This window comes from Laccaria bicolor, genomic scaffold (assembly GCF_000143565.1).
Source record: "Laccaria bicolor S238N-H82 LACBIscaffold_8 genomic scaffold, whole genome shotgun sequence".
In the NCBI taxonomy this organism is placed as follows: Eukaryota; Fungi; Basidiomycota; class Agaricomycetes; order Agaricales; family Hydnangiaceae; genus Laccaria; species Laccaria bicolor.
The window spans coordinates 919051-934659 of NW_001889879.1; the positions used below are offsets into that span (position 1 = coordinate 919051).

The following is a 15609-nucleotide window of genomic DNA, read 5'->3' on the forward strand; positions in this document are numbered from 1 at the left end:
GAGTGTCAAAGAGAACTTCAGAAACCTAGCACTAAGAGTGAGTATTGAGTAGCACAGCACAAGCTGGAACCGTTCAATCACCGCTAATTATGACTTTTAAAATCTTTTCATACAGAAAAATGTGAGCCGAGAACTTTTGAAAGTCCAAATATCACCTGGATTGTTCGGGGGGAGGTTCGCCAGGTCTCGCCGCCCCCTTCTGAAAATTTTTGGTCGTCACCTGGCGAGCGTGGCGAGGCGAAATGGCGAAGCTGAAGGCGAACAACTTGTGCAACGACGTCACGCATTCCAATCAACCCACCCTAAACCATGGCCCGTGCGCCCTCCCATTTCCCTATATAAACCCCCTCCCTCCTCTTCGTTCCCTCACCACTCTGGCCTTTTGGCTTAGATCAAGTGTAGTATCTGTTCTTAATAGTTTAACCACTATTATGGAGGCACCGCCTCCATTCTTGGTTATCTAATTTTTGCCGCCCCAGTTTTCATCGGGCTCTGCTTGCACCCCTTTGGACACGATGACCTTGCTTCTGTACTATCAGCTTGCGTCGTCGGGGGATCTTCTCCCCTTTTTCTTTGGGCTCGCTATTTGCTGGAAGTTCAACTGCGCATCTGTTGATGTAGCGGCGGATTTCAGCAAATGGATTGGTTCATTGCCATGTTATTTGCTGGGAGACTGCTGTGCATCTGTTGATGTTGCAGCGGATTTCAGCAAATAAGGTGGGTCGAAATGAATTTTTTTGCGCTCGTTGGGCGCTTATTTTATGCTGTGAATGTAATGTCGAAACGAGAACATTGTTGCCTCTCCATGAATCAGAATACCTTCGAACTTCAATAATGTTTACGCTCTTGCATGAAACCTTTTCGACCCATTACAAGCAATCAATACTATGCCCTACCAGCACCTCGGCGCACCCTATGAGTCGGCAGTCACTAGGTTTTGGCTGGACAAGCGTGACGACTTGAAAAACGAGATTCTTTCAATTCTTCGTACTTTCTTAACGGAAAAAAGGGAAATTGGATTGAATTCGAGTTAGGAGGTCACATACTAATTTCTGTGGCAGAAAGTTTTGTGGAAGGTGTACGATCAAAATCATGCCGACTCATAGGGTGTTCCGAGGTGCTGGTAGGGCATAGTACAGCATCCATGATCCCAGGCCTGGCTGCCGTGTACAATTAGTTGGTGGTAGATCCAATGTTCTTCCACCTGTGAATCATCCCAAGCAAAAATTTAAAGAACACGCAACGACGAAAACAAAGAAAAGCTTTGCACAACACACAACCTTTTGTGCCGCACAACAACTGGATTTTTACTTGAATGTGATGAGAGAGATCCTTTGCGAGTTCACTGGTATTGCATGACAGGGCATGCTGGATAGATAGCAAGGATGTGAGTAGATATGTCCGACGTGTTGATTTTCTTTCAATCAAATTTCTCTGTCGCTCACTTTGGCCTGAATGTTGGCACACGAATGGGGTGTTGAACAATGATATATTGACATGGAGCGGGCAGATGGGATGCAGGGCAAAGTAAAAGTACATACGGAAAGGATAATCACATTCGTGTGACAGAGCGTAGTCGAGTGAAACGGCGGTATCGCGCGGAAGGCCAGGAGCTTGGGCATGCCATGCCGTTCAATGTCAGGAATTTCTACAATATAATGCACCTCAGTATCCGATCAGAGGTACCAGACAAGACTTACCACTCTTTCTCTTTCTCCTCATTCTCTGCGGCTTCTCCTCTTCATTCCTTTACTTTGCGGATGGTACAGAAGTCGTAGGCGACCCTCGGGTGAGCTATGATATCGTACGGCATCATAAAACATCCATTACCGTTCCACGTAGGACCCCAGGAATTACGAATAGTGAAGCACTGCGTTGTATCATCGTACCCAACCCCCATCAGCGCATGGCCTATCGAGCCGTTGCCTTTATCCGCATCCTTGGGTGCCTTAAGAGTACCATCATCCAGAAAGCCAGCAGCTATGGCGTTCCTGAAAGCATGACACCCGAACACGAAGGGGTACCCATCATCGAGACATTTACGCAGTACATCGAGATCGAAGTCATACTCGGCATCGGTCCCCGAGTTCTTGTTGACCGCCAATTGCACGTACTCAGTAACAGTGTGCTCGAGGGCGCGTTCGTAGGCCAGGTCAGAGGGCTGCACGGTCGCCCGCGAACCCGCCTCCAATACATATCCTCTTGTCCGGGGGACGTGGCTACCCCACGGTAAATATTTCCAGTCCTCCTCAGGACACACACCCTTGTCCGAAACGCTCAACAATCCTTCAAACACGGTGCCTCCGTTGTCCTTATCGACTTCATCATACATCGCACGCATATTGTAATGAATGAAGAGTCGGGAAGGTTCAAAGTGGTCCACTTGGCTATCAAGTTGTTTCTGGTGCACAAAGGTGAACGCACCAGCGACGGCGTGGGGAGCGCAGCTTCCAAGTCGACCTTGATTCCAGATCTCGCGAAAATAGCCTGTGGTGCGTAGATCGACGGTCTTTGCTGCCTCCTCATGATCGGCACTCTTTTCAGCCTCTGTGGTGGCACTGGTGGAGGTGGAGGGGGCGCCGCCGGATGCAATGGTGAAGGACGCACCAGCGGCGGAGGCGGAGAAGGGGGTAGCGCCAATGCTTATGGGGGCGGGAACGTAGGCGGGGCAGCCGGGGGAAGGAGCAACGGAGGAAAAAGTGATAGCGGAAACGGGGTGGGGATCGTCAAAGTCGTGACTAGTGGGGCGACTGGGACGGCAGCCGGGGGGAGGGATGTACCATTCGCGATTACCCTCGGGATCGACTTCCCAGATGGGAGGGACGTGAATGCAGTTGGAAAAGTTCTTGGGGTCGGGTTTCCAGTTGGGATCCGTCTCAAAAACGAGGAAGTGACCCTTGACTCCTGCATGAGAGGTTGGGATATTTATACGATAATGTGTTACTTACCATTGTCGATATTCGGGGTGAAGCAACTTGAGGTAGCTGACTTGTTCAGCCTCTTATATATTGTATGTTTTGTCCCTAAGCCTAATCCAGATGAAGCAAGCATCTAGATAGTGCCTCGACGTCCGCATTCCAGTGACGCCAGCAGGGGAGAAGATGCTTCTATCCATCGATAATAGCGACGAATATGAAGGGCTGACATGCTTCACGCCAATCGCAGGTTCGCTCCTATTGTTCGAAGGGCCAAATGGCAGGAGACAACCAGTGATCTGACGTCGAACGGAAATTAAAGACCTAACTCAAAACTTTCAGCGTTCTTACTTACAACAAGTCCACGTTAGCACTGACACATTCAACCCAGCGCGCATTTCGAGATTCTTCAATTGTACACCTCGCAATCGGACCAAGCACAGAGGAAGGCCACAAAGGACGAGAACGTATCTGTTCAATCGCCTTCGTAGCAGACGGGCTGACCTTCGCGATGATGGTACACGTATGATTTGTGATTACCTTCTCTCCGTCCATGTGATCGTCGCAGTGATTGGGCGTATTCATTGTCAGGGAGTAAGACCAGCCTCAGCCCTAGCCTTTGCGTCTGCCAAGGTCAGAAGCACTTCATCTTAGACAGATATATCTCATCGATGTGGAAGTACCCATTTAGACCTAGTGAAATGTCCGTTGGAGTCGATGGTGGAGTTGTGATTGGTTCGATGCCGGCTTAACAGGGCTTAGCTGCACATATAATCTCGGTTCCCGGAGCTGAGAACTGCAGCGAGGGCTTGTGAAGTTCTCAGGAAAATCCATTGATAGACGAATACATAGTACAATCTCCGAGTCGGCTCGGTCAGGGCGGGCCTTCTAGTAGACGCACGCATTCCAGTGACCGCAGGGGCTTGCGAAGAGAAGGTGCTTCTATCCATCGATACGACGAATATCATATGAACTTTCTCAGGCTCCTACTGGTCACTTGCTGCTTGAAAAATCTTGATTGGATGGCGTTTATTTTGTCCTTTGTATGCCCTGGAAGTAAGTAATGTTAGACGACGAACCAGATTGTTTTTGAACGTGTTCCAACGAAAGAAACCGTTTCGTTGATGTTGAAACTTGAAATAGATGAATAGTATGTATGTGCAACAAGTCCACAAAACATTACACATACGGCGTACACAAGCAATAAATACAGCATCCCAGGCCTGGCCGCCGTGTACAATTAGTTGGTGAGTGGTATAGATAGATCCAATGTTCCTACCCCCTCTGAATCGTCCTCGCATCACGACCACAATTGCAACATCCCAACAATCCCAACAACCACCCCCATTCCCATCCCCATCCCCAACCCTCGTGTTCGCTCCGCACCGCTCTTCGATCCCTTCGTGGTAGTAGACGAAGACCCCGTCTGCGTCGCGCGGCCTGTAGCCGTGGCCACAGCTACGCCATTGGACGCCGTTCCGGCGGGTTTGAAGGTTCCACTCGGTGCCACTTCCGATATGGCTATGAGGAGGGGTGAGCACAAGAAGGGGTAAAGGAGAGCAGGAGAGAGGGAGGAAAAACCTACCAGGGAAATTGACCCCCGTTCCTACAGCGGCCACAGCAGACACCAGCTGCGACGCCGCATCTTGTGGGACGGTCGAAAGGAATCCCATTTTAGGGGGGTCGTGTGACGGGTAAGTTATATTCCCAAAGTAAAACGCCGCCAATACGCTGTTGAAGCAGAAATCATCATCAGCAAGCAACATCTTACAAAAAGACAACAAACGCACCTCTTCAAAAACGGATCCCCAAGACTCCAACTAAACTGGTACCCACTCAACGAAGGCGGGTCCGTAGCAGTAAGCCGTGAAGTACACGTAACCACATTATTCTCAAAGACCTGTTGGATAAAGTCACGCGGGTCGACGGGGAAGAGTTTGCCCCCAATAGAAAAAGCGATGGTGTGTGGTTCGGAGCAGGGAAAACGGCCGTTGACGCCTAGTTTGGATTGGATGTTGCGTACGACGTCGGCAGGACCGCGGAGGATTGAGTTGCCCTGTAAGTAAGAGAGGGGTGAGTGGGGTGGGAGAGAGACGAAGGGAACAGAAGGGAACTTACGGTGTCGACGAGGGCAGAAAGGGAGATGGAGGATGATGAGAGTGTTGAGCGGGGGAGCTTTACGCCGTCTAGGTATACGTCGTCGAGGGCAACTTCCCAAGTCATTGGATACACCTATCATCATCATGATCATTATGGGCATGTCACACCTAACCAAAAAGGAACACCACACACCTCGTTCGGAGAATCAGGGGGAGCAGGCAACCCGCCCTGCGAATATGAATACGCGCGAATAGGAACCCACGTCAAGCTATCCTCCGACACCCCACTCGGCATCTCACCAATACTCAACATCCCCACATTCCCTCCAACCTGTATAGAATCCCTTTGCAGCGTCACGGTGTACATCGGCAAAGTCAGCTGAGCAGCTGTAACAAATCGGGCGAGCAAGGGTCCAAAGACGGACCAAGTGGGGAGGAGGGCCGTCATGGTGGACGAGACATTGCTGGATTGTCGTTTTTGTTCGCTTGGGCTTGGGAAGAAATCGGAGAGGCTGGGGAATTTAATGCGCCGGAAGTTGAAGGAGGGGAAGATGCGGGTTCCGAATTTCTGGTTGGAGGGAGTGATGGGGGTGTCCTCTGTAACTTCTCTTTTCGTGCTGCCTGATGACTTTAATTGGGTCCATAGTTCGCTCCAGACGACGCTTTAGAAGAGTCAGTTATTACACTCTCACTCATACAATCCTCAGGCGTACCTGCCTACGGGAAACCCAAGCCCAAAGATCCCAGACGAGCCAGTCTGTCCCAAAGTAGTGTTGGTTTGGTTTACCGCGACGAAGTATTGGTCCTGCAACGTCAGGCCCGCCAAGCTAACGGTGTCCTTGCCGATCATGCCCAACGCAGCAGTGCCCGACGTCGAGTCTCCATACAAAAGCTCCGCGTCCGCACCAGAGTACTGAAATGAAGCCTGTGGGTACGCCGACTGGCTGCTCAAGCATCCATGTGAACACTTGTCAGAAACGACCCATAGATCTGACGAGCCGGTGTCTACGCCAAGGTCAGAGGAGAAGAAATAACAAAACGCGGGGTAAGGGCGTACCAAGGACAAGAGGGGTGGTCGTCCCGCCAACAGAGATGAGGACGTTATACACACTACCTCAAACTCCATCAACAAACCCAAAACGTAAAAAAGCACGAAGTACCACTCACATATCCGCGAAATCGCCCAACCCAATCGCAGACGTCAACCCGCGTCTCCTCAACTCGCTCGCCTCCGTCACCTGCCTCACAATGGGGAGATGAACACCGCCCGCCGTCCTCCTCGTATAACGCCTTGCAATCTCCTCAAGAGACGGCGTTTCTGTGGTTGGTGCTGGTGAAGCGGCCACATGGCACGCAGTCAACAACGCCGTCACTCCATACTTCAGCCACCGCATAACACTTTATAATCTATATAAAAAAACGATCGTTCTTCGACGACGCTGCGGGCCGTCTTGGGTATGGACTCGGTCGGGGAGAGATGAAGCAAAAGAGAGTGGAAGAGATGGTTGGTATAAGTAATGTTGCCCCTGGCAGTGCTCAGCCTCATCCCATCGCTGAGGCCTTGCCAAGCTTTGTTTCGTTGTTTTTTTCTGCCTCCGCACATGACTCGCACCCCTTAAACTTTGCCGTATATCCTGCCTCCGAGCGCCTTAAACGGCTGTACAATCCGTATATGCCCCCGAGCGTCAAGTATTTGAGCGTCGACGTCGTTGAAAAGTGGGAGTTGCTCGTACTTACATGAATAAAATCTAATTGTGCCAAGTCTCGGCTGCGCTTATGCGTGCGGCCGAGCGCGCCCAGGACCGCGACCATCGGATTGCTCCCGCCAAGAACCCATTCAGTGCTGCGCAATGACGACACCCACATCAATCGCGACGGACACGTTCTTTAAACCTCTATGAAAGGTGTACAAGTGATCTATGAACGCCAACATGCATCCTGGCCTCGAAATGCAAGACTGTCTCGTCTCCTCTAGGTGGCAGGTGAACCAACGACATTGGCGATCGTCATACGGTTACCCCCAGCATCAAGGCTAAGAATCATGGTGAACGCATGACAACAAATTCAATAATCACGTCGACAGACTCGATCAGCCAAGGCCCAAGGATAATACAATATATGAACGCACTGCCAGTAGTACTTAGAGCCGTTCGTGAGGGCCCAGTCGGCCCCATTACCATTGACCAGGGAACATGTAGCGAAATCACCTTGTACGCTACTTTTCGGTATCGTGTTCTCATTCTAACCTGCAGATCACCGCGCTTGTTAGTAATAGTAGTTATACATCAGAGATTTGGAGGAGACATACAGTGCAGGAACAATGTTGGCATATACTAAGTAGCGCACACATTATTAATATTCATAAGCTCTTGCTAAGGGTGGATGGGAAGGAAAGACTTACTGTTCCCGCGAACGAGATAAATAGCCAGTGCGATGAACGTGTCCAGGAGTAGGATATACTGAGGTTGAGTTCACGGCGCCGGCGGCCCTGGGATACTCGCTCTATTTATTGCTTGTGTTCACTGTTCATACATATGCATAGTGTTTTCATATTATTATGGACTTCTTGCACATGCTATTCCGAGAGGGATTCATACCCTAAGTGGTAAGAGAGAGCCAGCCGCGATGAAGGTGGTTCTTTCCTGTCTGGCACATAATTCCAAGGGGAGCGAGAAGGTATCAACCCCGAGGAGTAGAAAGTGACAGCTAACAAAAGAATCTCGCCGTAAGACAGAAAATAAGCGCCCAATGAGTCCAAAAAATCAATGCAATTGCAATTTGCTCAGATCCACTGCTACATCAACTGATGCCCAGTAGTCTCCCAGCAAATCAGCAGTGATGAAAAAAGAGAATCCCCCGACGACGCAAGCCAGTAGTGCAGCAGCAAGGTCATCGCGTCCACAAGGTGCAAGCAGAGCCCGTGGAGCTGGGGCGGCAAAAATTAGATAACCAAGAATGGAGGCGGTGCCTCCATAATAGTGGTTAAACTATTAAGAACAGATACTACACTTGATCTAAGCCAAAAGGCCAGAGTGGTAAGGAAAAGAGGAGGGGAGAGGGGGGTTTATATAGGGAAAAAGGAGGCGCGCACGGGCCATGGTTTAGGGCGCGTTGATTGGAGTGCGTGATCACGAAAGATGATATCATCCAACCCTTCCATTCACTCACATGGATGTTCGAGCAACGGCGCTCGCTGCAAGCGTAGCAATATTTTGAACTACCCTACTTTGATAAAGCCCTTATTGAGACCTTTTTTGATATAGATTTGAATTTTGATACACCACGAGATCATGGAAGAGGCCTCGAAAGCATGCGAAACCGCCAAACTTCGCTTGATGATTCCTTCTATAAAAAGCTCATTATCAGGTGTGAACAAAAAATTAGATGTCGCATCGCAGTATGTGTGGTCGAAAACACCGATTTGTATCCGTGTGTGCAAGACTAAAAGTTAATTGCAGTGGGTGCTGGAAACTCTCGGAGACCTCCTCACTGGCCTCATTGTAAGAAAGTAAGGGTTGTTTTGCAAATTTACTGATTTAAACAAGTGTTCAGAGAGGCCTTCTCAGTAGATCAACTGAATACACAGTGGTGGGAGTTACACGCGTTGCAATCGTCGATCCTGTCCCCTCTGGACACCCATACTATTTTGTAATGGCTCTCATTCTCGGCCCCTGGTTTTTTTTTGGTGTTTCTCGCGTTTCTTGAAACAATGCGTTAAGTAGTAATGGACGGAAAGAACGGCATTCACAGAAGTACACGGCTGGGCGAGTCTCTTATCACGGACAGTACTAGTAGGTATGAGTCCTTCTCGAATTAAGCGAATAGTATGTCCAACAAGTCCATAAAACACTACACATACGTACGGAGAACACAAGCAATAAATAGAGCAGATCAGTGTACAGTTAGCAATGTTTCCCCACCTCTGAACTGTCCCCGCACATCCCGCCCACCGAACAGTCATCCTGCAGCACGGCCTGTAGCTGTGGCCAGAGGTACGCCGTTAGACGCCGTTCCGGCGGGTTTGAAGGTTCCGCTTGGTGCCACCTCCGAAATATCTGTAGGGAGGGGGTGGGTAAAAGAAAGGGGAAAGGGAGGGAGGGAGAAACCTACAAGGGAAATTATCTCCCGTCTTGACAGCCGCTACAGCAGACACCAATTGCGACGCAGCATCTTGCGGGACGGTCGAAAGGAATCCCATCTTAGGGGGGTCGTGTGACGGGTGAGTGATATTCCCATAGTAAAACGCCGCCAATACGCTGTTCAACCACCAAATTATCATCAGCAACAACATCTCACAAAAAGACACCAAGCCAAACAAAAAAAACCAGGCAACACGCAACGACGCCAAGAACGAAAACAAGAAAACACGCAACACAAAACGCACCTCTTCAAAAACGGATCCCCAAGACTCCAACTAAACTGAACCCGACCCAACGCAGGCGGATCCGTAGGTGCAAGCATCGAAGTACACATAGCCACATCATTCTCAAAGACCTGCTGTATAAAGTCACGCGGGTCGACGGGGAAGAGTTGGCCCCCGATAGAAAAAGCGATGGTGTGTGGTTCGGAGCAGCGAAAGCGCCCGTTGATGCCTAGTTTGGATTGGATGTTGCGTACGACGTCAGCAGGACCGCGGAGGATTGAGTTGCCCTGTACGTAAGAGAGGGGTGAGTGGAGTGGGAGGGAGAGGAAGAATGGGAACTTACGCTGTCGACGAGGGCAGAGAGGGTGATGAAAGGTGATGAGAGTGTTGAGCGGGGAAGCTTTACGCCATCTAGGTATACGTCGTCGAGGGGAATTTCCCATGTTAGTGGATACATCTGTCATCGTTGTAAGCGTCACACCTAACCAAAGAGAAACACCACACACCTCGTTCGGGGAATCAGTGGGAGCAGGCAACAAATATGGATATGCGCGAATAGGAACCCACGTCAAGTTATGCTCCGACACCCCACTCGGCATCTCACCAATACTCAACATCCCCACATTCCCTCCAACCTGTATAGCATCCCGTTGCAGCGTCACGGTGAACATCGGCAAGGTCAGCTGAGCAGCTGCGACAAATCGGGTGAGCAAGGGTCCAAAGACGGACAAAGCATGGAAGATGGACGCTGCGCTGGACGAGACGTTGCCGGATGCCAGTGTTTGTCGTCTTTGTTTGCCTGGGCTTGAAAAGTAGTCGGAGAGGATGGGGAATTCGATGCGTCGGAAGTTGAAGGAGGGCAAGATGCGGCTTCCCAATTTGATGTTGGAGGGAGGGATGGGGTTGTCTTCTGTAACTTGTCTTTTCGTGCTGATTGATGACCTTGATTGATTCCATAGTCTGAACGCGACGTCACTTTAAAAGAGTCAGTTCAAATTGCTCTCTCTCACTCATATAAACCTCAGACGTACCTGATCACGGGAAACCCGAGCCCAAAGATTCCAGATGAGCCAGTCTCTCCTAAGGTAACGTTGGTTCGGTTTACCGCGATGAAGTATTGGTCCTGTAACGTCAGGCCCGCCAAGGTAACAGTGTCCTTGCCGATCTTGCCCGACGCATGAGTGATTGTATTCGAGTCTCCATACCAGAGATCCCCGTCGGCGCCAGAGTACTGCAATGAAGCATGTGGATACGCCGACTGGCTGCTCGAGCACCCCTGTGTACAGTCGTCAGAAACGACCCATAGATCTGACGAGCCGGTGTCTATGCCAAGGTCAGAGGAGCAGAAACAACAAATGGTGAGGTAAGGGCGCACCAAGGAGAAGCGGCGTGGTCGTTCCGCCAATAGAAATGAGGACATTATACCTTCTAACTCAAAGATCCATAAAAAAAATTAAAAAGGAAGATTAAAAAGACCAACTCACAGATCCACGAAATCGCCCAACCCAATGGCAGACGTCAACCCACGTCTCCTCAACTTGCTCGTCTCCGTTGGCACCTGCCTCACAATGGGGAGATGAACACCGCCCGCCGTTCTCCTTGTATATCGCCTTGCAATTTCTTCAAGAGACGGTGTTTCCGATCTTGGTACTGCCGCTCCACGGCACGAAAGAAAAGTAGCAGTGAACATGACCCCAACTCCATACTTCAGCCACCGCATTTTTTGGATCAATGCTGAGTTAATCTAAAAAAATGATCGTTCTTCGACAACGCTATGGGCCGTCCGAGTCTTGGGTATGAGAAGAGGTGTTTGAACCAAAAAAAAAGAGACTAGCATGGAGGTTTAAGTACAAGTTGCCCCTCAACTCCGTCGCTGATACATTAGAGTCTGCGACGCACCGCACACGACTTGACACAATAAATCTGGTCTGAATTGACGCCTTGAGTAGCTTTAAATCCGTCTAGTGTCAAGAATCTGAGCCTTGACGCACTGGTTGGTACTATCTGTAATTCTGCCAAGCGGCTACAACATTAGAGTTTGACTCACCGCACATAACTTGACATCGTTTGGATCGACGCTTTGAGCAACTTTAAATCCGTGTAGTATCAAGGATCTGACCGCTGAGCGTTGACGCAGTGGTTGGTACCATATGTGATTCTGCCAAGCGACTACTACATGAGAGTCTGACTCACCGCACATAACCTGACATCGTTTGGATCGATGCTTTGAGCAGCATTAAATCCGTGTAGTGTCAATTATCTCAGCGTTGACGCACTGGTTAGTACTCTACGTGAGTCTGGAAGCGGCTCCTACATTAGAGTCTGACTCACCGCACACAACTTGACATCGTTTGGATCGACGCCTTGTACAACTTTAAATCCGTGTAGTGTCAAGTATCTGAGCGCTGGGCGTTGACGCAGTGGTTAGTACTATATGTGATTCTGCCAAGCGGCTCCTACATTAAAGTTTGACTTACCGCACATTTGAATCGACGCCTACAAATCCGTCTAGTGTCAAGTATTTGAGAGTTGATGCAGTGGTTCGCACTATATGTGATTTTGCCAAGCGGATACTACATTAGAGTCTGACTCACCGCACATGATAAATACCGTTTGAATCGACGCCTTGAGCTGCCTTGAGGAGGAGCAGCTTTAAGTTTGCACTGCCGTTCGTGGCTTCTACATCAGAGTTGCATCAGAGTCTGACTCACCGCACTTGCACCGCAGTGCACCGCACATGACTTGACATCGTTTGAATCGACGCCTTGAGCACCTTTAAATCCGTGAAGCGTCAAATATCTGAGCCTCGACGCAGTGCTTCGTACCATTCGACTCTGCCAAGTCTGCCAAGTCTCGCCTGAGCGTATTTAAGTGCCTCCTTTTTGTGCGGTCAGAACGCCCAAGAACTGCGGCCGTCCGGGGTTTGCCTGTCTGCCGCCAAGAACTTCATGAGGTGCAGTGCGTGATGAAACCCACTTCTATCACAATAGACATGGTTGGTCCGAGCCAGTAAATGCTGCAAGACGGTAGTAGATACTCAAGTTTTCGAAATTTTAAAGGTCATCGTTGGGCGCACCATGAAGTGATGACTGAAGCCAGAAAGCGTGGGAATTAGGAAAAAGTCCGGACAACTATCATTTTTGCAGGTGGGTCCATTATTCTTGCACGTTTGAACTTCTAAAATGCCTAGAACAGGCCTAGAAAGGGTACAGGTGCACGACTATGTACAGTTGATCTAGTATGAACATGCATCCTGGCCCCCCAAATGCTAAACCGGCTCCTCCAACCTAGGGTGGCGATCGTCATAACGTCGGGCTAAGATTCATATGCATGGTGAACGCATGACAACAAAGAATAACCACGTCGACAGACGACGCGGTTATCGATCTGCCAAGGGCCCAAATGTGAACACGTTACAGCCTTCAACCTCAACTTCGTGAGCGCCTCGTCAGCCCATCAGAATCTCCACCATTGCCGGCCCGGGCGCCATTGACCGTCTGAACTTGAACATGCAGCGAAATCACTTCATCCGCTACTCTTCGGTATCGTGTTCTCACATGTAATCTGCAGATCGTTAGTAGTTATACACCAGCGATTTGGAGGTAGAACGTACAGTGCAAGAACGGCATTGGCATATACTAGGTAGGTAGCGCACAAGTTCATAGTAAGCTTGGGAATGGATGGAAGGGAAAGCGAAGACTTACTGTTCCCCCGGACGAGATAGATAGCCAGCGCGATGTATGTGTCCGGGAGTAGGATATACTGAAGTGGAGTTCACACGACAACTAAATAAAAATAAAAATTGGTGCAACTCACCGTAAGCACGAACGCAACAGCCGAAACCCTGACATCAACCCATATCAATATGCATAACTATGAAAGAAAGAAAGAAAGAAGAAAGAAAGAAAAAAAGTCCGAAACAAAGAGAAGTCAAAAAAAAAACACACACACACCACATAATCAATCCAGTAGAAAGCGTCCAAACCACCAACGAATTCACAATCCTCACGAAATTCGGTCTGTTCTTGATCTCGGTTGGCATGTCTGACATTTGCTGGTAGAGGAGGGTGCACATCGTTCCGGCGATGAAGCCATCTGAGAGGAAACGGAAGCCATAGCATATGAAGAGGTAAGGCTGCCAGTGGAAGAGGAGGGGTTAGTTGGAGAATGGGGAGAAAGGGGAAGGAGGAAAGGACGACCTGGTTAAGTTGCAGTTCAGGATAACACCAGTGACGGAACCTTTTTAGTGGGATGTGGTCAGATTAGGCAGGTCAAATGGTGGGGAGGAGGTGGAAACATACATTCCCTGGATGTATACTTGGTAGGATTTTTGGTAGGATTTTAGAATTCAGGAAGGTGGGATAGAGTACAGGGTTAGTTACCGATCGTAAACACTACACACCGACCGAACAAAGTCAGCATTCAAAAAAGAAAAGAAAAATGACACACACCCCAGCCAAGCATAAACGGGACGAACTATTTGAATATCCCTGTCGTCAACCTTTACCGTACCAAAGACAGAAGAGGAACGTACCGCGAGAATAGTGGGATACCTCTTCCTCGACACTAAGCATTCCAAATGTGAGTAGAGTCAAGGGAAGACGGGAAGAGAACAGCACATACATGCCCACATCCGTTTAAGGAATAGGCTGTTTAATTTGCAAGGTGCATGTTGAACGTAAATAACAAAAGAGGAAGGGAGGGAAGAATGTAGCGTACGCTTCTGCAAGAAAACAAGTTATTTCCTAGTAGAAAGATAAAATTATCGGGATGTCGTTCAAGAAACACGCTGAACATACATTCGGAATAAAAAACGCCTTCGTCGCCATTAATAAGTGGAGAACAAAGCGCGGGATAAATCGAACTAACCGATATTGTCCTACCCCCCACATCCAAAATTAGACTTTTTCAAAGAGAACAAAAAAAAAACGACAAGAAACTCACCAATGATCGCAAAAACGAAAAATATGTGGATCAACCCCAATCCCGCGTTGTATGCAGTAGTACCATATAAGATTGACATTGATGACGAGCCCGACGGTTGAAGTCTGTTCCGACTCAGTCAGTATCAATCGTTTTGATTTGATTTGGGGGGAGGGGGGTACCACGTACGAGGAGTATAAGTGCGACCTTTAAATAATAAAAACGTCAGTAATCTTCTTAATTGAGAAGAGGGGGAAGAGGGAAGAGGAAAGGGGACGAACCAGAACCTTGAGATGCCGCAAGTCGTCCGGGAATCGTTTGTAGTATGATGAGACTTGACATATTAAAGTTCCGTACATCCTTTTGAAAAAGCGCGTTCATGAGAAGGGAGTGAAAAGGGAGGGGAAGGAAGGGACACGTACGGGTACGCCAGCATCGCGCCTATTAAGGTCGCTCCCTGTATTAGGTCTGCGCTATTCATCGGAGTCGCGTCGCTGTCAGTTGGTTCTCGGGAGAAAAGTGTCCGCTGTCGGTCCCGGAATAAGTCGCTCATCAAGGTAGTCGAACGTGCTCAGTGATCAGAATAAGAGAGAGGCTATATCTGTCGACGGGGAGGTTACTGGTTCATATATGTCCGCCTGAGGCGTTGACTGACACCTCCCCGACCTAACCTAAGAAACTTTCTCCAAATGGGGTCTGGACCCAACGTCAATGACTGATGATGGCCGTCACTCTGAATAGCTCTGAATCAATATATTTCGGCACTACTGAAGTACCCAACCCTGCACTAACTTCGACGGTTGCCATTGGCCATTGATTTCACTTTCCCTGCTGGGCGTTCACCGTGTTGGCCAGCGAGGTGTCCCCAGTGGTTTCGAAGAGCGATTTGAGGATTACTTATGTTGTCGGGGGGATGAGAAGAGGGCGGAGGGGCTGTTGGAAGGAAGCTGGTAAGGTTGGCTTTGAGAAAACTTGTTTATGTATAGTTCCTGGACGTAAGCATTTTAGCTTGTGGGCGCGTCAAGCGCCAGGTACAATTAATTATATCACAATGACATCATTTTCATTTACCCTGGGCAATGGACGGATAGGCCTTGTAAAGCACCCACTCCCTAAGTTCACTCACAAACGGCTTGTCCACCACCTCTCTGAACGTCGTGTTCAAAGATGCAGCCAGGAACATGAATTCTGCGCATACACTCGGGTTAACAAACGAACAACAACTCTCTCATGTGAGGACGCACCATGAACAACAAGATACGGGGACACCTTATCCTTCTCACCCGCTGCCGTCCCATTGCCAACTACT

The 15609-nt window shown here is 49.2% G+C and overlaps 4 protein-coding genes across 4 annotated transcripts; all 4 read right to left on the reverse strand.

Moving 5' to 3' along the window:
• Window positions 1-1741: 1741 nt before the first annotated feature.
• LACBIDRAFT_318126 (uncharacterized protein) lies at window positions 1742-2951 on the reverse strand (the record flags this gene model as incomplete). Its single annotated transcript, XM_001879471.1, has 2 exons — window positions 1742-2896; window positions 2949-2951. 2 exons carry the CDS (start codon window positions 2949-2951, stop codon window positions 1742-1744), a joined length of 1158 nt encoding a protein of 385 aa, XP_001879506.1.
• A 1264-nt stretch (window positions 2952-4215) lies between these two features.
• Window positions 4216-6408, reverse strand: LACBIDRAFT_318128 (uncharacterized protein; the record flags this gene model as incomplete). Its single annotated transcript, XM_001879472.1, has 8 exons — window positions 4216-4436; window positions 4501-4646; window positions 4706-4971; window positions 5034-5147; window positions 5208-5676; window positions 5728-6019; window positions 6072-6124; window positions 6182-6408. The coding sequence occupies 8 exons, from the start codon at window positions 6406-6408 to the stop codon at window positions 4216-4218; spliced, it is 1788 nt and encodes a 595-aa protein (XP_001879507.1).
• A 2563-nt stretch (window positions 6409-8971) lies between these two features.
• Window positions 8972-11097, reverse strand: LACBIDRAFT_318129 (uncharacterized protein; the record flags this gene model as incomplete). Its single annotated transcript, XM_001879473.1, has 8 exons — window positions 8972-9069; window positions 9125-9270; window positions 9399-9664; window positions 9721-9834; window positions 9884-10352; window positions 10409-10700; window positions 10753-10802; window positions 10862-11097. 8 exons carry the CDS (start codon window positions 11095-11097, stop codon window positions 8972-8974), a joined length of 1671 nt encoding a protein of 556 aa, XP_001879508.1.
• A 1708-nt stretch (window positions 11098-12805) lies between these two features.
• Window positions 12806-14853, reverse strand: LACBIDRAFT_318130 (uncharacterized protein; the record flags this gene model as incomplete). The annotated part of the gene is made up of 17 exons (XM_001879474.1): window positions 12806-12941; window positions 12991-13015; window positions 13082-13139; window positions 13194-13250; window positions 13331-13616; window positions 13679-13694; window positions 13760-13771; window positions 13829-13853; window positions 13912-13943; window positions 14001-14026; window positions 14097-14122; window positions 14177-14194; window positions 14247-14256; window positions 14322-14425; window positions 14490-14507; window positions 14582-14660; window positions 14723-14853. 17 exons carry the CDS (start codon window positions 14851-14853, stop codon window positions 12806-12808), a joined length of 1059 nt encoding a protein of 352 aa, XP_001879509.1.
• Between the last annotated feature and the right edge of the window lie 756 nt (window positions 14854-15609).